This window comes from Centruroides vittatus, unplaced genomic scaffold (assembly GCF_030686945.1).
Source record: "Centruroides vittatus isolate TY-2023 unplaced genomic scaffold, ASM3068694v2 contig_439, whole genome shotgun sequence".
NCBI lineage: Eukaryota > Metazoa > Arthropoda > Arachnida > Scorpiones > Buthidae > Centruroides > Centruroides vittatus.
In genome coordinates, this window is record NW_027122239.1 from 2,619,209 (window position 1) to 2,645,384 (window position 26,176).

Genomic DNA, 26,176 nt, shown 5'->3' on the forward strand with positions numbered 1-26,176 from the left:
GTTCCAAAAGTATTTAAGACATCGAGGTCTCTATGTAAAAATACATTTTGAAGCAATGCCTTGTTGATGACAGTCATTTCATTTTTGGCAGTATAAAAAAGAATTAATTTTAATTGCTTGTAATTTTTCGATGTCTGAGTACTGCGCGTCTTTCAACAAGATGTTAATGTAGCCGGCAATCAGCTATTTGTAATTTGTTGAAAACTCTTTACTCTTTATAAATAAGTCTTATATATCATGTCTTGGCACTCTTCCATGACTTATTACTAGTGCATTTGAGTCTTTTCATAATATTTTAGATCATAGATAGCAACGATAAGGTTTCCTATTCTTTATTTTCTTAGTATCTTTGGACTGCTTCATTTTCATTCTTTATATCTCTTCTTTGTTTTTAGGAATTTTAATTTAATTCTATATCTAGAATAATTTACATATTATATATTTTGATTTTGATTTTATAAGATTAGTGAATTTGAATTAATTAATGGCATAGAGGTCTTCATTTTAATCATTTTTAATTTGTAAAAAATGCAATTTGTATATGAAGGAAGAACGTGATGTAAAAAAGAAAAACAATAATAAAAAAAAAGATCTAGAAAGAGTGAAGTTCAAAAATTAAAGTTTCTCTCGTAAATTTAATTTTGTATATTTTTTCTCGATCTCTAGACCGAAATTTTACAAAGAATTATGCGGTACACGTTTGTGTTAGACGATGCCACTCAAGTATATCCATCGATCAGATCATTAAAACTGTGATCATGTATCAAAGAATTGAAATTTCAGCCAACCTTAAAATAAGAAAATCTTACAAATACTACATTTTTATACGATTTAATATCATAAAATATATATTTAATAACAATAGTAGTAGTAATAATAATATTATTATATGTAAACCTAACACATCTTTAACGAATGAATATATAAAATATGGAAAATGTAAATAATTACATAAAAAATCACTTTAAATTTCTAAAATATAACTTAATTCATAAAGCTTTAAAATAATTTATTAAACTAACTATTAGAAAATGAGATCATTTTCATGTTCAAGTTTTAAAATTGTTTTCTTCACAAAGAATTATGGATATTGACTTATCGGACGGTATTGATAAAGAGCCTTATAATTGATACAGGGACGAGTGAGAAGACGTGATATTCTCCACTGAAAGCTATCCCTCGAGTGGTCTTTTAGATGACAATAGCTCTTCAGATAGGCTTGCCGGGCTTTTAGATCGGATTGGAAGTATCTGTACAGGATGATAAATTCCAACATGAATTCCTTTAGAGAAGTATACTGCCTCGCTTATTCTTCTTAAATTTCATTTTAACTTTGTTGCCGTTTCGTTTATCACGGCATAAATTTATATAAATCTATAATAATTAAATAATTTTAAAAGTTAAAAATTGATTTAAAACCGTGTTTAAATTTTCCTCTAATATCGGATGATATTATTTCACACTTTAGATTGCTTTTTAGTGGATTTTAAAGTAAAATTTAAACGATTAGTTTTTATTTTTAAGTGAATATTAAAAGGGATAATGTATATATGTTAAGTGAAAGCCACAAAAGTGATCGCTCTCTTAAAATAAGATGTTTGAAGAACTGAAAGTGTTGAAGACAGAACTCACTGTCACGGTTTAGTTCTCCAGTTAGTTGAAGTATCCGACGATTCTTCATTCAGACAGTCACGTACTACGCTAACGGCGAAATGACAGTTTTATCAGATATCTCTACCTGTTAAATCGATTAATAAATTTCATATATAAAATTCTTTTTTATATATAAAAATATTGTATAAATCTAAACTTTATATATATATTTGAAAATTACATAGATAATTTTACTTGAAACTTTTCGCGAGTCTGTTATAAAATTCATCGGTCAACTTCAGGTAAAAGATCTTTTTTGACGCCACACTAAACTGTCCCATCGTTTCCTATATCAATTTTTACAGATCCAGCTGTAGGAGAGTTTATTATTGAGGCTGAACCGAAACAATAGAAGCAGTAAAAGCTCGGAGCTGCTACCCCCCGAGAACTTTATGACCTTTGCTTATGGTTGATCAATTTAATGTTGGGGTGATAAAGCTACAGTCGCAATGTCTACAGAAAGTGAAGAAAAGTCTTTACTTTTCTTCGGCTATGACTCGCTCTGTTATCTTAATAACGTCTTATAAACATCACTAGTACACTAACTTAACTGTGCCAAGTATGAGCGAAAACTTCCTATAAAGAATCGAACGAATGACCGTATATAGTCATATATATATATATATATAATGTATATAACAATTGAGATCTTTACACGCTTTAGTTATATTTACTTAGATTTCTTTATTGTTACATATAATAACCTAAAGAGAGTCTATTCTGTTCTGTTATATACATAATTTCTCACTACGTTAAACTGTAAACGGGAAGATAATTATTCACCGAACTCACTATTTTATACACTCGATCGAACATCGATCGATCGATGCTTAATCATATTTATTAAGCAGGATATATATGCGATTAACGTTAATTCGTTCTAGTGCAGAAGAAATGTACTATATCAAATGCAGCGTTACGTCTAATTGTACGAATATTTTTGTTCTTTGTTTCGAAATTTGCCGAAAATTTTCTTCTTTTTTTCTTAAAAAACTTTGATCAGAAATTTTATTCAAAAGATATTTTATTGGATTTCTTAAACTTCATCATTAGAAAATGCTGATCCGATTTATTCTCGATTTGATTGCCTTGCATCAAAGAACGTTTGATGAAGTTCTGCTCAAGGCTGAAAATAGAAAGTTCTTTATAAAGTTTACTAAATTTTCTATTTAATATCGAATTTAACCATTCTCCATTCTCTAATAAGTTAATAACAAAACTTTTTTAACCATTATTTTTTTTTAACTTCCTAATCGCTACTGCGCTCCATTTAAAACATTTAGAAATCAACGTTACGCGAATATAATCGATGAATATTTAATCATTCTAAATCGTAGAAGTGAGTAAGAAAAAAAAAATATATGTCAGAGTATTTACAATAACTTCATCTTAATTAATCTCCGTAATGATCTTAAAGACAAGAACGTCACCTATTTAAATAAAAGTAAAGACACTTTCGCTCGTCTATACGTCAACAAACACTACATATTTGAAAATAGGACGAAAAACAAACATGGAAACGGTATACAAAAATATGTCTGTAGACGAATTTAGCCGAACCACTGTTCTGTCGAAAAGCTCGTATTTCTGCGCGATGTGGGAATCACAAATAGGCACAGGGCCAGATTTTAACGTTTTATTATCGCCATTTTTTAAGACATATTAATAATATCTTAATATAGCTTCGGGGGGGGGTCGAGTACTCTGTTTAAGCAGATTCTCCCCGTAAATAAAGGATGCTGTTGATGGAAACTTGCTCCCTATCCGAATATATATATATTTTTTATACGATTCTTTAGAGAAATAGACGGTGATTAATTTTTTTCCTTAAATTATATCCTCCCCAAATAATTAATTAGAAATAATAGAAAACGGAGGTTTAGGTAATATCGATTTTTCTTCAACTAGAGGAGCGTTTTTGAAGAATTTTTAAAGTTCTTCCCCTTCCGTCCCCCATACTGTTTGTCAAATACTTGTCGTGGATAAAAATCTACGTAAAGTTGTACAATACATCGCCGTCAACTGCGTATTAACAACGTTCTATTGTAGATACTTCCGACATGCAGTAGCGTACTTGAGATCAATGACAATACGCTTTATCTCACAATCGTCCATTCCATTGTTCATGACCATTGCTTTAACAATAGCGAATTTTCATCTGCTCTACAATAAATAACTTTTTAAGTTACCGTCAAGTTGTTACAAACTCGGAGATTTTTAAGTACCGCGCCTTACTTGTTTAAAATATAAGTGATCTTAGGATTAAAAACATTCACAAAACTATACTTTGGAATTATGGGATGGATGGCTGAGATTTAGAAGCATTTTCTTTTGGCAACTTTACAGTATTTTTTTAATATTTTATCCACTTTTTTATATTTTTTTCTAAAGAATATATTGTTTTTTTAATTTTTTTTCGTGGTTATTCTTATTTTTTTAATTTAAAATTGTTTCATTTCGGGGGTTTTGATCTTAGATTTTTATACCCCGTAAATGTTTATACAACAGATTCTAACATTTGTTTATTCTCTTTTTCCAAATAAATAGCTTTCTACGGCACGATAACGCTTCCATCTTTAAAAATTACTTAATTATTATCTATAAGCTATCATTTTATTAACTAATATTTATAAAACGGAGCGAATTTTTAATCGTAAAACGTTGATTTAAAAAAAAATGATTATAATCTGTGTAAAAATGTGTGTTCGCTTCTTAAAAATATATAATTAAATTAAATTTTGAAATTATAAAAAAAACTCTATGCTTGAATGTCAAAGCACTATAAACACTTATTTTCCAATGTTGTTTACGATGCTCATAACCACTACCAAGGTCACCGAGTTCCAAAATTAGAATATGGACTATTAGTCGCTGAGTTCATTTAATTCTTGTCAGTCTGTTGATAAAAGCGCTTGGTGACAGGCTGTCTGAGACAAACAGTCGGTTATCTGATCACCTGGACAAACTCCGCACACCCAAGTAGGCGGCATACTGTCTATTGAACTCACCTGTCGTAATCTGAATTTGATATTTTTGTATAAAATGTCACTAGGTTAAAGTTTTATATTGTAATTCATTATCTTTATCTTATCAGGTTTAAGTAATTGTAGTAAATTGTGGATAATTAAATCTTTTTTTTGAGTTATTTATTAAAATTAGAACATAAAATTTTGATCTCTGTTCTGTTTTTAAGTTTTATTGCCATCCTTTATAATAAACTCCTCGCAACGTCTTTCTCTCTATATAGTTTGCTTTGATTTTTTTTTTTTTTTTTAAATTCTCTCTTCGTGTGATTATTGCTAAAATATTTACGAAAATTTCTCCTGAATTATTAAGCTAAAATTTTCAAATCGCAGAACTATCCATCTGTTCGTCTCTTCATCCTTCCTCAATCTTGAGAACAGATTTAAATAGATGAAAATAGAGACCAGATATCGAAAGCTTAGGGGCTGGAGGGCCCCATTAACCATTTACGAACTTCCGGTTTTAACCGGAAATCATGTGATTTATTTTTTTTTTTTTAAGAAAGGTGATTAAAATTGCAGCCCGATTATACACTCGATTCTTTTTATAGATTTTCTTCGTGCCAATTTCTAAACTTTCAAAAAATATATTTATAAAACCAATTTTTGTCTCATTCTATGCATCTACTTTGCATCCATTTTGTGCAAAACCGCCCATGAAGTAGCCTTCAATTCTTCAACGTTTCCTTATTCAGAATATTCAAAAATTATCATCCTGAAATTTAATTACAATTTAAATTTATGCTATTACTTATACTTTAACCTATATTCACTCCTCGTGCCTTAACATAGGACCTCTTAAAAATTCTTCTAAAGTAGCCTATACCTTGCTGAAAATAAATTCATGAATTAAAAACCCCTAAAAATTTTTAATTATTTTAGAAAAATCCGAACTTTTTTTTTCACACGAAAAGCATTTGAACCTGACCCAATTTATTGTTTACATTTTCTTGTAGGTTTTAATAAACAAAATTTTAAACATAACAATTTGTTTAAAAAATTGTTTATGAGTTATATAAACTTGTTCTCTCGATCCCAATTATTTTGTTTATTTAAATATTACACATTTTACGTTATTATAATGTAAATTTGGAAGATTAATCTAATTATTCTAGAAAATGTCAACACATATGTTGACACAATAGACTAGAAAATTTTGTAATCTCTCTCCAAAGGTTGATAATATCGCTTATTTTCGTGTGTATATACATTGTATATATTACATATTTGTATAACATTATCAGAGCTGATTTAGCATATATTTTTTAAGGGCATTAACTTGTATTTTTTTTCCTTCTTTTAAAAAAATCAAGACTAAAGAAGAAATTTTCATAATGCTTCTTTATTTAAATATTTATAATTTATTTTATATATTTATTTATATTTAACATCGTATAAGATTTAAGTTGCGTAATTTAACGTCCTTTTTTTTCTTTAAAGTTTAACGTACTTGTTAATATCTTCGGGAGAAAGTCTATTTTCTTGCAAGTACAGCAAATCACCAAGGTCGTCATCATTAATGTGTTTGTCTTCTTACGTCGCATGTCACACTAACCTCAAGATTCACTAACATAGTGAGTAGAATATCCTGCAGAAAAATGCAATTTTTTTTTATTTTTTCAAAGTTGTTATTATTTTTTTATAATAAAAAAAATCCCGTAGAATTAATCCTAATATAGGAAACAAAGTTTACCTAAAGACATTTTTATAAGAGTTGAACGGTAAGAGGGAGGAAGAGATACAGGGAGCGAGTGGAGGAAAGATTTTGATCGTTTAAACAAAGCGGCATTGAATAGCGTACGCGTGTGCAGGGGAAAAGGGGGTAAAAAAATATATATCCCCGAGTGTACGGGGCGATGAAAAATAACTTTTGTCCCGTTGTTTTTGTGAGCTTGAGATTCACTACTAGTCTACTCTAGTATCTGTTTGCCATGGGACACTCTGCCCCGAAGCTAGGGAATTTCGCTTGGGAATCATGCAGATGACAAAAGACACAGGAAACTGCATCGTCGGATCGCTAAGTAGTGGCTCTTCAATAACTCTCTATCTCCGCTCGCGTGCTTTCCAGAAAGGATGTTGGTCAAGACAATTCCACCCTTGAAAAGTTGCCTTTGGCTAAAAATTTCTGAGAAGCATGTTATAGTATGAAAAACCTACTTCTTCCTAGTTCATAACATCAGGTTATTACTTTCGTTCTGACTGGTGATAGATAAAACACAATGTTTGGAGCCCTTGGCGTTACACACTACACTGACTAATAATGCATAAACTAGTATCCTCTATTCAAACTATAGAAACAATTCTAGTGATAACGCTTGTCTTTGTTTCATTTAAATAATTTTATTTTTGTAAAAACATATCGCTTTCTCTTTTTTTCTTTTTTTTAATCAATTTTCACAGTCGTATGTCATTTTCTTTGTTTTCTCTATGTTAAATTTAGCTTGCGATTGTTTCGTTTATATTTGTTCTAATTGAAATTTTATTGAGATGTTATTTTATTTGTTTTTTAAATGTATTTTAGCTAGATTTTTCCGCGAAGCGCAAATTTAGTTCAATTCTAATTTCACTCACTGGAATTTTTCTCTTCATTTTTCTTCCGTTAATTTGTTTAAAAAAGGAAAAAAAACTCTTCTAAAAATACAAAGTCTTTAATTATTAAACATCAACCTTATTTTTTCTTTAACGAAAGAATCTTTTTATCTAGCCGCAAACAACTTATTTTAGTGTCAACAGCATTTAAATTGATGCCTACTGACAGTATTCGGAGGGAGTGTAGGAGACATTCTTGCCTATTAAATGGAGTAGCTAGATGAAATGTTTGTAAAATAATTCAGTTTATATTTACTAAATAAGTCGGTCAAATAATTTAAGTCGTTTTAGGTCGGACAATCAATTGAAGAATGGTCTTAACAATTAGTTACGCTATACGTTAGTGAGATGGGTTTGGCAGGCACAATCGCTGGCACGATAGAACGACTTATAACTCTTCCCTTTAACTTTCCGTTTAGTATATTAGATGATCTTTCAAGCATATGTTGATTTAAGAATTTAAAACGCTTCATGAATCATATCATAATTGTAAACAAGGTTTTAATTAATATACAGGCCCTCTAAGCGTAAAATTCTAAGCTCGTCTAACGCATAAAGGTACTACTTCTAACGTGTAAAACTAGGTTTAAACTTTTGTTGGATTTAAAGGAGAGAAATTCTGATTCTATTCGTGTGATCTCTTTACTTCTATTTAGCATTACGCGATAGGAAACTTTCTAGTCCTTTACATACAATAAGTCGCATAAGTGGCCGAAACTCTGAAGTGCCGATAATCTCTCTTCAACTATGTCATAGTGTAGCATTAAAGGTGTTTACACGCTCTCGAGAATTGTTCGATTTATGAAATTTAATCTGATAGTGTTCGATCATTGATCTTAATTATCATATTAAACAATGGTTTATTGCACCCGATCATTTCGATAAACAGTAAATTGATAAATAACCTTTCATGTGGCTGACATTTAAAGAGGATTTGTACTTTGGGATTTCACAAAACTGCTTGTTCAGTATTTAAATTTTGTCAAAATAATTTTTTTTAATATATAATTTGAGAATTTTAAAAGCTCATTTTAATTTTAATAGAAAATTGATGCTAAATAAATTATATTAACAAAATTAATTCACTTTTAAAGCTTTAAAAATAATATTAATAGGCTAATTCTCCTTAAGATGTTTTAGTGCATACTTTTAATAATTATTATGTTTACATCACGCTTACTTTTAGGAAATTTTTTTGTATTTTTAAAAATAATTTATATTAAATTAATTACCCAAATAAACTGAAAGAATTTATTTTTAAGCTTGCAATTGAGTTTAAAATTGTGATGTTGGAAACAAAATTAAATGATATTTCAATGCTTTCTTCTAATAAATTAACATTAAAATTGCCTTTTAAATCCTGAATTCTTATATTTTAATATAACTTAATTCTTTTAATGTTAGATTTTATTATGATTAACGAGAAAAGGCAATTTAAAAAATCATTTAAAATCACTTATGATAATATTCTCCTATAACGAAGATAAATTATTAGAAAGATATTAAATATGCTGATGAATTATTATAAGATTATTATTAAGAGAAGCTTATAAATTCAAATATATACAGAATATTTATATAAATTATAGAATAATTCTTTTATCATTAAAATATTCATAAATTTTAAATATTCATATACTTTTTAAATTTTTTCTCTTGTAAACACTAAGAGAACTATATATAATTTTGCATATAATGCATCTACATAAAATGTAGATTTTCAATTATTTTATAGTTATTTAACCAATCTTCTAGCACAATTAATGTTTTATAGAGTTCATGAATCTCTATAAAAACTTGATATATAATATAAAATTTATAATCAATACGTAAAAACTTCCAAATTTTATTAAACAAAACAGAAACATTAAGTTTAAATTTACTTATTATTTCCTAATATTAGCATTATTAAAATCACTTTTTAAAACAATTTCTATGCTGTTAGGAGTTAAAGAATCTTTATATCAGGATTTAGCCTATATACAGAATTATTTTATATAAAAGACTTTTGTTTATAAATCCTAAGATCAAAGGGCATAAAATTTTTAAAAAATGATTATGAAATATGTAATTTTTGTTATTATTACATAGACTATAAATAGAAGGGTATAATGTAATAAAATTTGACATTTTTCTAATTTAATTAATTATACTCGATATTCTAACATACAATGTAATTTCTAAAAGAATAGAAGTCTAATTTAAGAAATAATATTTTAAAAATCGGTAAAATTCTTTCTTTATTTCTTATTGGCAACAATTGCAAAAGTAAACAAGGTGTTATTTGTGGTTAACGAAAGCGAACATTTGCTAACATCTGTGTATAAAAGAGAACAAACATATTTATGTTGACACAAAGTAATTTTTGAGTTTTCCTACGACTATTTTACTCTCTTATAATTTAAATCTTAGCGAGTTATTGGTAGGTCAGGTGCAGACACGAGTCTAGCCACATGATGAAGAGCATGGGTTGTGTCATACTTTGTGGTCCCCAGGGTTTTTCAACGTTTGCCAAAAAATCTGGAAAAAGAACACCGTGCCAACAGATATAGTTTTCTTTTAAAGGAAATAAACAGATACAAAGTATCTTAAGAAAGAACTTGATAGATTTTTAAGTAGGAAAAAAATAGAAAGAAAATACAAGTTTAGAAAAATATCTCGAAAGCGGAATGGTTAATCTTTACTTGTCCAGGTGAGATCTGTTCAAATAATGTTACTGGATTTCAGGATATGGTAGGATTAGTTGAAGAGATATTTGGCCACTCGAATAACTATTAAGCTACGAAGATAAGTACTTCCTCTCGTAAAGGATTCGGTCGTTTATAAATTTTGTATATATGTATTCTAGCGAATAACCTTTTCTCTATTATATACTTTGCATTATTGCCATCTTCGATGCTTATAAATCCATTAAAAAATTTATTAATTATTCTGTACATTTCTACAAAAGTACACAACAAAATTATAAATATTAAAAACTGATACATTTATATATATAAATATGGTGTTAATTCTCTTCAAACTTGAACTCGTATAACTGCAACCTGATTAAACTGAAATGCAATATTTTGAAAATATTATATATCTGTTTATAAAATATAGAATTTTGTTTTTCTTGATTGTTAATTACACAAATAAACACAAATTATTTAAATAAGGGAAATGAATGTATGCAATGTAAATTGTTTAAATGTTCACTAGTAAGGATGGGAAAGCATACAAGAGCATAAACTTTGAAGAAAAAAGGAAGAAAAAAAGACTCTGCTTTCACTATTTTTAGTGCTGAGAAAAACTCTGATTAGATTGTCAAGCAGTTATCAATTGAACATTGTTTTAAATTGGTCGGTTTCTACTTTTGCTTTCCAGTCATGTGACATTACATAAAAAAAGTATACTGAAGATAGGTCGCAATTCTATTTTAGAGAAGAGTGTCTCTTTACAAATTTCCATCTTAGTAGACTGCTTATAGAAATAAATTAAAGAGGTTCCGGCAAAAGAATTTTTTCTGAATATCGACTCGGCCTATATGAATTTAGGTGGCAATACCGTATACGCAGGGAAGCGGGTGCATGTTAATGAGATTCGGATCACGTTAGCAGAACTGGGACTTAAATAGCGTCCGATCATATACTAGCTGACTCCACAGATCTCGACTAGTTTTATAGCCCGGAGAAAGAATTTCACAATCTCGAAAATTTCTGATAGTTCGTCGACGCGTAAATTCTTAGTGTTTGGAGTATTAATGAGTCTCGAAACTTTTCTTTTGATAGAATAGCCTGGAAGAATTTAAGTTTATTTATCTACAGATACGAAACGTTTTGTATCTCGATGCTTGAAAGTGACCTTGCGTAAAATATGTAATTGATTCAAACTTATGGATATTTTATCTTTTCTCTGAACTTCGAAACCGAAATCAGGTGCGATCTCATCTGAGAAATCTCGTCAAGGACAAGAGGGATTGACCAAGAATACATTACTTTGTCCTTATTCGGTCAACTGATTATCATAGAGTAAGAACAAGCTTCCAGTGGTTGCTGGGCGATAACTAAACTTGAAATTTTACTCTTACTTGTCAGCTGACTGGAACGGGAATGAAAGAATTAGCTAATCAAATTCAAACTGATCGAGTGATAAACGAATAAGTCGGGCTGAAATAGATAACTTGTTAAGCTAATAATTAAATAATCGATTGCCTAATTTGTATTGCAGATTTACATGTATACTACTAACAAATAAAAATACAATCGGTTGAAGAAGTTTGCAATCTCTTTTTTCTATCTTATTATTATTATTTTCATTAATCTGGATAACCGAACCATCTCTTAAACTTTCTTTCATTAAAAAAATTTATAAAAATATTCTATTATAAAATGTCAAAGGTGTAAATATTCTCAAACGGGTGGTCTAAGTCAGGATTTAGTGGGGGAAAAAACCGGTTGATCGATTATGATTGATCTGAGGTCTTGTTTGCATTATATTTTTAGTTTGTCGCAGCTGGCGAATGATCTTTCATGTCGAAAATTTTGACGAAGAAATTTTTTTCATTATCTATGTTTATGAAGTCCCGTAAAAAAATTAATCACGAAATTAATTTTTAAATCAAAAATTAATAACTATAAAGATTTTTTTATACGTATCTTAATATAAAGGCCCTATATATTAATTTTCGCTACGTTGCATTCAATATACTGTTAGTTTTTGTAGTGTTAGAGTCGTTTTCAGTAAGTTTTTACATTCCCATGGTACCATCAGGATGTCTGTTCTTGTAAGCAGGATAGCAAAAATCCTAGCTCAAATGCTTTTTTGACACTTGTTCACGATGTGTCACAATGTCTTAGTCTCTACCATGACAAGTTCCAGATCCATGGGTAATTAACACAGTCAGAAGAGTGGAACGACATTTACAATCCATCATTGCTTAGATCTCTGCCAAACATTTGATGTTATTTTGGCCAGGTTTTCTTTTATATATATATATATATATATATTTAAAAAAACTTCCCTACCCTTTCGTATGTTCTTGGTTTTAGCCTCTTTTAAAATAAAAATTCGTTGTAGAAAAGGATCAGATCACCAGATGTGTCAACAGAAAATGGGATGGTAAATCGTAGCACAAATTATATCACTGTAGGAAACAATACTAAGAGTAGAGTCTAATACTCCAGAAGAGTTCTTTTTTTCAGTTCTTTTCTAAAGACAAAAGAACAACAGCGCAGTTAACTTACTGGATATACATTGTTTTCTTGCATGTAAACTTAATTGTGTTTCTGACAATTCAATAACCACCAGACTACTTAGACGATTAAGATGCCATTAATTTAAGATTAATGAAGGTTTATTCAGTAGTTTATTTATAGTAAACACTACTAAACTCTCAATAAATTTTAACCAGTTAAGCCTTTGATTCCTAATTACATTTTTTTAAATAAGAATAATCAACTTAATTAAAGCCCAAATTTAATCGACATTGTTTGTAAGCATCTTTTAATCATATTAAATAGATCTACGACACGAACGTAACTATTTAAATCCTATTAAACTCTATATGATAATTTGAGAGGCTGTTTCCATCTTCAAAAAGAGGTGAAGAAAGGCGAAGCATGCACTTACCTTCCTATCCTGTACGCTAAATATCGAACATGAAACCACTCTCTATCATCCATAAATATGCATTATCCGGATTAAGAAGATATTTCAATCATTCAACTAGACTAAGTTATAACTTAAGTAAAAAAGAAAGATTGTTTATTACATGTCAAAAGGTGTGTATTTCTACCTCAGTAAATAGGCAGTTTAATTCTTGCGCCAAGACTTTTCTACTTTTAGACGATGAATGAGACATCTGTGAAGTATTAGGTCTAACTACTTGTCGGTATGTCTGTGTAAAACTAGATAGCTCTTATCCGAGTATTCTTTGCCAAATTACCTGTGGCCATCGCAAATACAACTATAACGGAAATAAACTAGTAATATAACACTAGACTTCATATGAAAGATTTAAGCCATTCCCCTGCCAAGGATTTACTAAAGAATCTTTGGCCACGTCATATAACCCATTAATTTGTATTTGTGCTAAATCATAAAGTAGAATCATCTTAACTATTTCTCAACAATAATTCTTTTAGCGAGTCGAATTAATTAAAAACAGGATTTTTTTTTATTCAACATTCCCAGAAAATCCTATTTCTAGAATCCTATCAGTTTCACTAATGGAATTTAATTCAGTTAGCATTAATAAATAATTTATCATTAATTAGCTTCGGTTTGATTTAATGCTATCACATTGTCAAGCTCAGGTGAAGTGTTTACATCTTTGGTAACGATGGTTGTCAATATAAAGTAACGAATTTACATCAGTCACGAGACAGATGTTTGGCAACTATGTGACAACAGTAAAAACAATGTCAGCTTTTTTTTCTTTATTCTCTCGTTCCTCTCTCGATTCTTTGCCTTCTCTTGTGATCTCACTCGAATTCTGAATTTTTTCTCATCTTACATATTTTTAGCAACTAAGAGATAAATCACTGTTGTTGGGTGGTAAATCCTTGCACTTAAAATTGATTGGAGAAATGATTACAGGAAGGCATTCCCTATCTTAAGAACTCATTGGATGCGTAAGTCGGGACTCGATGAACGATTAGAATACATCAGATAGCATAAAAAAGATTCCTTCTAATTCACCGTGACTATCTGGGAATGGAAATAGACAACCATGCATTTAAAAACTCAAAAAAATAGATGAGAAAATAAGATAATCTTAAAACAAACCTTCTATTACATCCTTTGTAGTCGGTAATGAGCCGAATAAATTCTAGTCTATTTAAAATGTTCCTTTATATATATATATATATATTCATGTATGTATTATTGTTTTGCTAGTGCATATGAACAGCGTGGTACTTCGTACGTGCACCTGTTTATAAATAATCAGCCCTATCCAACAATATTAAATTCTATCTTGGAAAATACCACTTTTTTTATTCGAGAAGTTTAATATTTACCCAACTTAGCTCGAAGTCAAATAGGAAAAAATTTTTATAACTTTGCTCTTGGATATCCGGTTAGCTTTAAGCTATATCGACTACAATATAGGTCTTATAATATTGACCGCGTTGCTCTTCCAAACAATCGATTTCAATAGAAAGAAGTTGATTTAAATTCATATTTTTTTCTGTGTATTTAAATTAATGTTTAGTTAAAGCATTGAGATTTACTCACAATTATTATATAATAATCATTCTATACGGTTTCTAGATAAATACATTTTTAAAGATTTCTTACATCTCACTCTGAATAAATCTATAGATCTATGAGTATGCATTATATATAAGAGAAACTTCAGATTTAAATATCTAGAAGAATCTATATTCTTACTCCTTTCCAAAAATAGATCCTTTCTAGATCTATTCTGAAGATTTAGAATGCTAGAATATTGTTTTAGTGCTTTATTAAAGCATAAATTTCATCAGTAGTTACTGTAAAATAGTGTAAAATTATGATTTGACGTCTATAAGACATGGTATAAAAAGTTATTCTTTAAAATAAATTCGATATTTATAGAATCATTAAGCTGTAATGATTCTGTTTGGTCAGACTAAGCCAAGAAGTAACATTTAATTTTGGCGTTTTTAAACTTGGCTTTAGACACATTTAGGTAAAGTACACAACAGAAATTTTAATAAAGTCCCTTTAGACTATCAAACCAATACACCATGGTCAAATACGAGCACTTAATGAAACGAAGAGTAAAAAGAAAGATCCTGTACCAAGACGCAGGTGGGTCTCTAACATCTGTGACAGAACTCATTAAAAGAAAAAGAATCGTCCCCAGACAATTTGTATCAGAGAAAAAAAATTTTTAAGTTTCTTTGTTTATCAAAAATAATAACAATATATAATCCAATTTTTTTTAATCAATAGACGTTCGATCAAACTTTTATATATATTTCTACTCCCCTCTAAAAATCCTTGTATTCGGAGATCAACTTTTGGAACATTGACCCTATCTTAGGGATTACAATTCTCTCAATAGAATTACTTACTAAAGGATTCTCTCAATCAATACATTGATTTTGTTGATCGAAGTTTGTTCATTGTAGTTTCGGTTTATTTTTTAACAAAACTTCTTTTTTGCATGTTGTTAACTTCTTATGAAGTTCATCATTTGTTCAAATGATAATTGCTATCAGTCGTCCACTACTACTAAACTTTATAGGGTGTAAAAATCTGTTTGTAAAACATTAAAATAAAGTAGAAAAAACATTTGTTTTTCTTTAAAGTTTCAGGCATTGAGACATGAAAAAGTGAGTGCATGATAAACTACAGCAAATAAAATTTGTAGTCTTTATGGAGAGATTAAAAAAAGTTTAAACATCAACAAGCTCACACGCAGCATTTTCTGGAACAATTGGTCCTGTTTGGAGAGGTTCCAAATGACCGTTTCTGACATATTTAGGTAAATGTTTCTTATTAACAATCCACGTAAAAAAATCACAACACTTCTTTTTTCTTACTTGGTAACTGTGCCAATTGTTGTTGATTGTTTATCTCAACATTTTCGAGGTGCCACGGGATAACTTTTAACTACAAAAGTATCGCCTTTAAAATAAAATCTATCGAATTTTTATTGACCTAGTTATACTAAATGAAAGTTTTTAAGGGTTTTAATTATACAAATGGATAAACATCTGCGTAAGTTATTTAATTCAAAAGATATCAAGACCTTGAGAGCATCGCTCATTTAGCACCTGCGTTAGTAAGTAAACAGCAGGATGATCACACCTGGTTTACAGATGATGGTTTAAGGATATATAAATCTTATTTAATATACAAAATGTCGATTTTACGTTAAGTGTTTGATTTACTAAAAATTTCCTGGTTTCGAAACTTCATAAAAGTGTAGCAAAACTAAGTTGTGCGTAAAATAAATTAAGAGATTTTTATAGCAAAAACAATTATCACAGTCTAAATTACGAAATTCGTATTGGGTTTAAAGGTTTAAAACTGCATTTTTATATAATTATAATAAATACTTTTGCAAATTTTTATATACTTATTTAGATTTAAATTCTAAAATTATCATCTTTATTTTAGAAATGTTTTATATATTGATTAGATTTATAGATTTAACAAAAATTGAAATTAAAAATTACTTTTTAATTACTATATAGCGAAATTTATTAAACTTTGGTTCCTGTATTTAATTTTTATATATTTTTCTTTTATTGGTAGAAATTATCAAATAAAATATACATTACTAACTTTAATAATTAAATCTTTAAACAGAGAATATAATATATAAAAATGCAACTTTGAAGAGATGTTTATTACTCTCTACACTTTAATTTTTATACTATTATGGGATAATACCACTAAAACTAAATCTGAAAAATACGCAAAAATACTCGAAAAACTTCCAATATAATGTATATAATAACACGACTAATCATAGCGAACACGTGTTTGAGGTCCTCATCACAAGCCCCCTACTGTAATCTTCACTACGGAATCAGATTTTGTTAGGAGGCCCACAACTCTTCTCGCGCGACCCTTTATAACGGGCCCTCACTAAAGACCTTCTAACATAGTGAGGGGTCTATATTGAATTAAAATTTGTTAAGAGGCCCTAAACTCCTACCGCGTGGCACCACGTAACATTTACTAATGGGTAGAATAGGAATCATGCCATGATATTTATAAAAAACGTAGAAATATTTTATATATTTTAAACTTGTAATAATTAAATAATATAGTTCATATTTGATAATTCACCCGTGTTATTAATGTTATAAAGTTTGTCTGAAGCATAACATTTGTAAAAATTTACACGTTATTCAGATCTAAAATATCTGCACAGAATCCCAGAAAATTTACAGATAATTACAGATAAAATATAGAAAAATTTAAAATATATACAGATTTATTAATAGTTAAATTCCTAAACTTTTTATTAATTATTTTTAGGGTTTGATAACTTTACAGATAAGCCACAGATTGTTTATTAATTAATATACTCCTAGAATAAACAACGTTAACAAGTTGGATTGTGTTATACAAACAAAAAAGACGTTTAAACAAGCTTAGTAAAAGCAAGAAAGAGGGAAAATGTATAACAAAAATGCAGTTTAGAGCATAAAATAGGCATTGATTATATTTAAAAAACACGATTTTTAAAAAATTAGTTAATAAATATAACCGTAAATCAATATACGAAATGGAAAAACATAGATTTTTCCTAGTAAGAATACGATAAACAAATCGTTATTAGTTCAGCGACACGTTGGACAAATAAACGTATCCATGTCAATTTTTAACGAAGATCCCGGAGCAAAACATTACGATATTTTAAGGTCTTCGTCCACGAAATTATTTGTCATCTGTACACACTTGACTTTTGACCCTGCTGACTGGCATACTTTTCAATTTAACTGTTTGTCAAGAGAGGTTTTCAAGTTCAAGGTAAAATCTAGTTGTAAATAAGGTCATCGAAAGTACGATAGTCGGATGTTTCCGGTGAAAAAGCGGTCAGTGGCCGATCGAATTTTGTTGTTAGAGAACTCTGTAACTTTCAAAAATCATGTTACCTAAACATAGAATCGATTTATATGCACCATATACCAACCAACCAATAATAAATTTAAATATTTGCATATTTATCTGTGTAATTAGATTTATAATTTTGTTAATTTTATATAAATAGGCTTACATATAGAATTTCTCTCTCTCCCTCTCTCTCTTTAATTATTTCATATATATATGAAATAATTATGAAATAATTCATATATATATGAAATAATTAAAGGAAAAATAACAAATTAAAATGTACAAAAATTAAATTAATATTGATTATATATATAAACTTGATGATAAGATTTTTGTTTTAAGCCATTCTTGACTACGTGCAATAGTGATAAATTGCGTAAAATAAATTTTAAGATATTTTTAAAGATAAGAACGGTACTAAAATGTTAAATAGGACTTATTTCTGAAGGATTCTTGACAACTTAATTATATATTTATTATCTAAAATATTTTTTATAATAACAAATCTTTATAAAATGTCTTTCGTGTAAATAATAAAAGTGTTTTTTTGTTTTTTTTTTAGTTGAAAAAATGTTCAATTTTTGTTTCAAATTTTAAACTTATTTTATCGTTTTTTCTTTGGATAAAATTTATTTCGAATTTTTACAGTTTTAACAATAAAATTCTTTCTTTATAAAATAGACTTTTGCGATTTCAGTTCTGTAAGTTTTAAAATTAATTAAATCAATATTAATTTATTGTTATTTTTCCTTTAATTATTAACTTTTCAAATGATTTTTATGCTTGTTTTATATCACATTTTCTTATTTTTTAGTTGCAATTTTCTATATTTTTCACAATTGTTCCTTATTTTTAGAAAAAATATTGCTTTGGTTTTCCATTTCTTAATATTTAAAAACATTTTTGGAGAGATTTATAACCTGAAAACAGGGGGAAAAAGCATTAAAGAGACTTGAAACTCTTAGAATGCGCTCCAACGATAGAGAAAAACTTAGAATACTTGCAGAATTATATACTTCTCTATAAGTTAAAAGATTAAAAATGCTTATAATTGAATCATAAAAGGAAAAATAACTAAAAACAATTATATTCTCCGTATAATACATGCTATTTTTCGTGTTAAAAATGCCATAACATATTATTCACATTCCATATATTGAAGCGAGTTAAGCGCTTTGTTCCTTTTTATTGTAACCTGTAAAATAAACTTTTTATAAAAATAACTAATAAAATACTTCCTTTAAAACTATCTTTGATATAAAATATAATGATATAAACTTTAAAATTTAAAATTTATGATAAGTTAAAATAGAAACTGTAGATATTTATCTCCTATTATGTTTGTACTTTACATTAGGCTAATAGTCTAATTATTCATGTTATTTACTTCAATTCTCTATATATGACGTGTAAAATTAAATAAAACTTTTGTTCTAGATAGAAAGAAATTTAGCGATATAAGAACTTCGATCAGTTTTTAGTATAATTATACTTAAAAGTTTGGACCTTTCTCTCCCGTATAACAAATTAAATAACTACACAACCTAGTTAAAGTAATCATTGTTTATCGACTTACAAATCAGTTATAGCTTGGTGGGGGCCCAGGCAAATTTGAATTAGTGGGCCCCATATACAATGTTAACTTCAAACATTTCTCTTCGGGGGGAATTTTTTGGGGGAATCCCCCGGTACTGCCAGTGCCACATGCACCTGAGCCACACCGGATTTCGATATTCTTACTACAATAATAGGTTTATAAAAGATTGGTTTGGGGCCCCCTGTTAGTGAGGGCCCATAGGATAACGCGAAAACGTTAAAAACTTATTTAAATCATAAAAATGGCTCTAAAGCAAAGGTTTGTAAGATGGGAACCACGCTTGTGAAGGACTTCATCAAAACTCATATAAATAACTTTTTTTAAATATTAATTATATTAAAAATGGAATTATTATTTTTTCTTTGTATACCAGAAAGCGTGACTTATCCGTTTATAGTTACATAATAACATAAAAAAATAAGTTATGGATTTCCATAAATGCGTGCCTCGTTCGACTAATTGCACCGTGAGCAGTCATGTTTAAACAGTTGGGGGAAAAGTAACCTGACTTGACCTGACCTTTTTTTTCTTGTAGAGAAATTGCGAAAGGATTGTTGAGGGAATGCTTTCGAATGTTATTACTTTCATTATGAATGCTAAATATATAAAACACTAAAAAGAAATTGAGCGAAAGGCTATTTATTTTATTGTTCAAAATGCAAATGGCGCGTTATATACATAAATATAAATCGTTATAAAATTTCCTGTTTTTATATATAAAAATTTTTAATTAGTTTTTCTATAACACGCTTTCTCGAACATATATGCCATCCGTTCTAAATCGCATTTTAACAGCTGGTATCCTTTATATATTAAAATATATTTCGACTACACGCTGAGGACTACTAGTTCTTCCTTCCTTATGTTATCTAAATTGGAAATAATCCAAAGGGATCTGTGGGTTGGGAGAAAGGAGCAGAGGGGAGAGGAAAAGCATTTAAAAATCACTGTTTTGGCCCATTAAATGCATTCTTTACGCTTTAAATGATGATATAAACTTTATCGGACCTTTAACTACTGTAGGAATTATTAATCATCTACGCAGAATTATATATCATTCCGTACAGTCACGTTATCGGATTTTGGCATAAAAAAAAAACTAAATTAACTGTACAGCAATTATGTTTAAAGGTTAATTTAGCTTCAACACAAGTTTGTTTTCATTTTTTAATGTATATAAAGTAATTAATCATTACTATTGTGTCTTATTTTTTATGTTCCTAAGAGGAAATCAAACAATGTAGACAATTATACACCCGTCCTTGAACAGCGTGTATATATATATATATATATATATATATATATAATATATTTATAAATTTAAAAAAATATATTTTTCTTTCAAATGCTTATTTATTATAATTTATAAATATGTATAATTTGCTTTTTTATTTTATTGAATATTTTATAGATAATTTAATCATCGACAGATGGCGGCATCACTCTGATAAATTTTTATTAATTAAATTAATATGAAGTAAGTAAACTTTGAAAAAAGTCCTAAAAAATATGAAAAATTACATTTTTACATGGAAATAAAGTATAAGTCTAGCTACGTTTAAATGAACATTGTGAAAACGCATAAATTCTTAATAATGTATGTTAGGTCGTTCACTGAATTCATTTTTGATTTATATAGAAATCTAGTCAAGATTTCTGAGTTATTTTTGTAGTTTAGTTTAAAATAAATTCGAAAATATGGAGATTTTTTAATTGTATTGAAAGCGAGTAAAAACTTTCTTAGAAGTTGTAGAATGACCTAACAAAGGAATTTAAAAAGAAAATTTGAATAAAAAAAAATAAGAATTTTTAATGAATTTAAACGAAAATATATTTATAACTTTAAAAAGTGCTATTATAATGAAATCTTCATATATTTAATATTTAAAACCAGAGAATCAGTTGTTTCTTGTTTTAAAATTTTACTTGTTTAACACTGCTTAAATTTCATAAATTAAAACTTCAAAATTCGTTTAATGTTTACAGCTTAATTTTTATTTACACTTCTCGTAGATTTCCAATCAGAAGATCCCTCAACACTCATAATATTAACATTTTAATGTATCAAGAATTCATTACAAATATGATAAACGAGGCAAGGAAAGAAAAAAAAAAAAAAAACGAAAACTTTAAAAACTATACTATGTTTCATCTTCTCTATCTTCATAACATAACTGGTATATATACATCGACTGTTTGTTTACAGTTTAAACGTCACATAGTTCACGGACATTCACAAGTCCACAAACGAAAAAAGAAACCACACAGACACACACACATAAAGAGAGAAGAGAGAAAAAACATAAGTTATATATACACAATATTTTAAAAGGTGCTTAAGTTTGTTTATACATTACAGAAAATGTTTTTAAAAAAACGTGAATATTTCAAGCATTTTTCTATTTCTATTTTTTTTTTTTTTTGAGAATTAAAATTCTCTTTTTTGGTTCTCGATGAAGAAGTTTAGCGATAGGACCTACTATACATCAAGCAAACATCTAATCTGATAAGCATGGAGACCTTCAAAGACTTTTATGTCATCTTCATTTGAATACATTTCTATAGAGGTACGCATGCGTTGTTTCCATCGATTGGATAAAGTCTTAACTTTCGGATAGACTTAACGAACTGAAGGCATTTCTAAGGTATTCGTGCTAATAATCCCTTATACTAGAAGTACTGCACGTAGTCAGACTCGTACTCTTCATTTCGAGAAACCCGACAAAACACTACTTCTTCTCCCCCTTTTTCCCCTTCCATTTCTTTGTAACAAATTTATTTTTTAAACTCCTCTAAGTAAATTTATTTATAATTTAATCATCGCTTATTTTTTTTATTTTTTTTTGAATTATAAACTATGGAGACGTTCATAAATATGTCTTAATTTCTCAACGGACTGTATTAAGCGAACAATAATATTATCTACTTTATCACCGCAGTTAAAAGTAAATTTTGAAAAATACAAGTGAACTTTAAACGATAAGCAATTATTCTAGACAGCTCGGCTACGACGAGGGAAAGGAAACAGCTAAATAATAATTTTTTTTTTTTAAATATAGTTTTTACGAACTCTTGTACTTTCTGGGGGAATGGTAAATAACGCGGTACAAAGTTGTAAAGGGGGTGTGGGGGTCGTAATGCCAATAACTTCTTGTCATGCACACTTTTGTTTGTTAATTTCCCCATGCAGAAGACTATATGGCCTTACCTGATTAAATTTAACTTCACCCGTCCCAGAGTCCGTTGAAGTCTGTCGGAAGGACCCACCCCCGTGCAGCACGTCCCAAGACGGCCAGTTATTGGCAGACACCCCTCGATATCACTCGGGCCGAGTGCAGCGTGACGTCACACGGACATCATAAATATCAACGAAGAACGAGATATTCGTATTCGAGCGATCAGACTTTGCCAACAAGCGGTGGAAAGTGAAGCGGTCCCGATTGGTGCATCAGCTACCGAACACGACAACTCACGTGTGTAGTGTGACAAAGAGTGCGCGTGTGCGACTTGGACTTCGGGACTGTTAGCCAGAGAAACGGGCATATCTAGCCCGTCGCTTCATGGGTGAATGTTAGGTTGCTCTGCATCCGTGGCAAGGTCGAGCCTACTCGACGATGTTTCTATTTTGAATCGTTACGAATGTGACGCCAGTTGCAACGGCAGTCAACCGACTGACAGCGCCGAGGTACAACACGTGCAGTCGGCATTGTCACAGCTATCCATAGAAGCGATGCAGCGACAACAGGACTCGGAAACCATCGGCGACGAGTATGGAGTTCCTCTTGACATGGACGATAGCTTCGTTCATCTTGACATGGACGAAGCTATCAAGCACGAAATTGAATTACCTTTCGCCAAATATGGAACGCCGAACTGCGGTGTGTCGGAAGACGGAAGTGGAAACGGCGGGGGAATGGGACTAGCATCGACTGTCGATCCCACCAGCGTAACGGGACTGAACGGTGGCTGTGCTATAGGCAATCTGGCTACCTTTAGGAGGTCGGTCGTTTTGAGTGCCAGCACGCCCGCCACACCTTCAGACAATCACAATCTACCGCCTTCTCCTCCGTTCGCTGCCGTTCCCTCCACAAATATAGCCAGTCCGATAATGGCACCCGCGGCGATGGATGCAAAAACATCGAACATGCTGGACGACAGTATGATGTGGCTAACGCATACACTGCGTTACGCACCGGAACCATTAGACTTAAGGCCGCAGGGAGAAGTAATCAACGAATGGATGTTTAGAAAAGATTACACCGACATGACTGTTGTTACCCAGAGTCAAACTCAAGTTGTACAACGTCCGATCGCTACCGTTAATCCTCACCAACAGCAACAACAACCACAGCAGCAGCAACAACAACAACAACAGCAACCGCAACAACAGCAACAGCAACAACCACACCAACAGAAACAACAGCAGCAACATCAGAGTAACAATTACAACTCCAGTCGCATATTGGAAAACGGTGAAACATGTATAAGCAACGAGCAATTAATTAACTTGACCGTGCGAGAACTGAACAAAAAACTTCACGGATATCCAAGAGAAGAAGTGGTGAAATTGAAACAGAGACGTAGAACCTTGAAGAATCGTGGTTATGCACAGAACTGCCGAACTAAAAGACTAGCCCAAAGACACGAACTGGAAACAAAAAATCGTTTACTCCAGACTGAAGTAGCCAGATTGAGACAAGAGTTAGAAAGAGCGTGTCAGGAAAGGGATTATTATAAACAACAGTTTGCTGTTCTCAGAGGTCGCGATTGTTGTCAAGGTTCACTTTCAAGTGTTTCAAGTCCTAGTTCACCAGAATTCTATGGGATGTAAAGTCTATGGGAACCAAAAAACAAACCAAAAAAACAAAAAACTCCCGTCCTATCCCGATCGACGGGACAAGAACTCGGAACAAGCTCTGATTGTGTAGTCGATGTAGGTATGTTAGGTCAGAAGTTTTTAGCCTCTAGTGAGTGTGTATGAATGTGTGACCGTCTAATTCAAGTCTGTGATTGAAAAAACTATATAGTTAGCAACTCAATTATAAAAAAGTAATTACTTTAAAAAGTTTCGATTCCGTGAAACTAACGGAAAAAAAATATGCGCTAATTCTATGAAGTTGAAGAATGTGTTCATTTGTATATAATCGTGTCTTAAAGCGCATTCTGTTTTGAAGTTTTATTGTAAAAATCTCATTTAAAATGAGATTTTTTTTAAAACAAACCAGAACAAAACTTCAAAACTATTGACTCAGCAATAAGAGAAATACAGCTTTAATTAATTTAAAAAATAATAATAATATAGCGTGTGGTTAATTTAGTCAAAGATGGGTCACAACACAGATAGGCCAAATTCCTTATTTTATCTTTTTCTTTATACTCGTTAACACCTATCATTAATCTTAAAAATGGGTGTATTTTGGTTATATATATATATATATATATGTAAGCTTAAAAAAATCAAATTATTTCCCTTAGGTATATGATTATAATAAAAGTAAATAGTCATTAATAGTTACTTAATTGTCCTGTATTTTGGCATATTTTCGAAACATCTGTGATATGAGCTACCATTTTATGAGCTTCGTTTTATGATGGCTCCATCGCTACTATTAGTAATAACAGAACCATAATTTTTGTAGAAAAAGAAAGTGACAATAGACCCACCGTTAATATGTTTGATAAGCCCACCGTATAACAGCTTACGAGACCAAAAAGAAAAAAAAACCACATAAATTTCTTCAAATTAACCAAAATTTTTGTTCAAATGAATATCATAAAAAATATATGTTTATTTTTTATGTCCTCCCTCTGTTCAATTTTCAAAGAACAGCATGTTTCGATTAAAAATCGAAAGAAAAAAAAAAATATATATTAGAGAAGTTTTCATATTTGTTACAAAAGAAATAATGAATAAATGAAGCTCAATAATAATTTTTGTAGTGTTTAATGTTCATTTTTTTTAAAGAAAAAAAGCACCTTTTTAAACCAGTTTAAAGAAAAAAAGAAATGTAAATGACGTCAATATTTGCGTCACCTGCATTGCTCCTCTTACAAAAGGATCATTAATAACGTCCAGATGTATCGAACACGATCGGTAACTGATGAATAAACATTAAAGATCCGCCATTGTTAACGTAATATAATTGTATAACTAAGAAAGTAAAAATCGTTGGTCCAGGTGAGCCAAACAGAAACGTTATATACGGCCCTTACGTACTTTAAAAAAGCTAAATTGAGGTATCCGTTGACGTCAATCTGTCCAATATGTCCCACAAATCGTCTCACTTATAAACTAACACTTGTGGTGTTTGCCGGAACCATCAATGTAATCTTACACGTTGATAAAAATAGGATTTACACTAGCTATACACGCATCATTGTAAAACTAGATACAATTTCCCTCTTTAATATTAATTTAGTATTTAAATATTAATCCGATTTTATTTTATTATAGAATAAAGGAATAGAAAGTAATAATAATAATAAATTTTTACCTTCTTCAAAGGTTTACTTCCGTAAAAATTCCTTCCCCCTTTCTTTCCTTTATCAGCAGCTGACTCCACTCAAAGTTGTCATCTGTTATTTATGACATCTCAGACCAGAACACGTACTAGATAAAGGGGAATGTATTGTGTCTATAATTGACACTAAGACGTAATATCAGTTCGAATTATGGCATAAATGCTCGAATTTTAAAACAGCCGCCATTTTTAGTACCGTTTAGTATCCAATTTGTCGAGTCTAACGTCTCGTTTACATAGGTTTAAACGCG

General features: G+C 29.9%; 1 protein-coding gene and 2 long non-coding RNA genes across 3 annotated transcripts in view; 2 read left to right on the forward strand and 1 right to left on the reverse strand.

Annotated features, from left to right (window-relative positions):
• The first annotated feature begins 1,236 nt into the window (after positions 1-1,236).
• The window catches only part of LOC136977050 (uncharacterized), a 44,591-nt gene continuing 19,651 nt past the window's right edge, over positions 1,237-26,176 (forward strand). Inside the window, exons 1-2 of the long non-coding RNA XR_010881026.1 lie at positions 1,237-1,292; positions 6,117-6,250. This is a non-coding gene — a long non-coding RNA (uncharacterized lncRNA). The remainder of the gene's footprint in view (positions 1,293-6,116; positions 6,251-26,176) is intronic.
• On the reverse strand, positions 6,201-26,099 carry LOC136977051 (uncharacterized). The gene is made up of 2 exons (XR_010881027.1): positions 25,899-26,099; positions 6,201-6,264 (listed from the first exon to the last, which is right to left on the reverse strand). It is a non-coding gene; the product is annotated as an uncharacterized lncRNA (long non-coding RNA).
• Positions 22,599-24,321, forward strand: LOC136977044 (transcription factor MafA-like). Its single transcript, XM_067272478.1, has one exon. The coding sequence runs from the start codon at positions 22,973-22,975 to the stop codon at positions 24,233-24,235; it is 1,263 nt and encodes a 420-aa protein (XP_067128579.1). The 5' UTR covers positions 22,599-22,972; the 3' UTR covers positions 24,236-24,321.

Coding starts and splice junctions, on each gene's coding strand:
- LOC136977044 (XM_067272478.1), top strand. CDS start 22,973: ATGTTAGGTTGCTCTGCATCCGTGGCAAGGTCGAGCCTACTCGACGAT.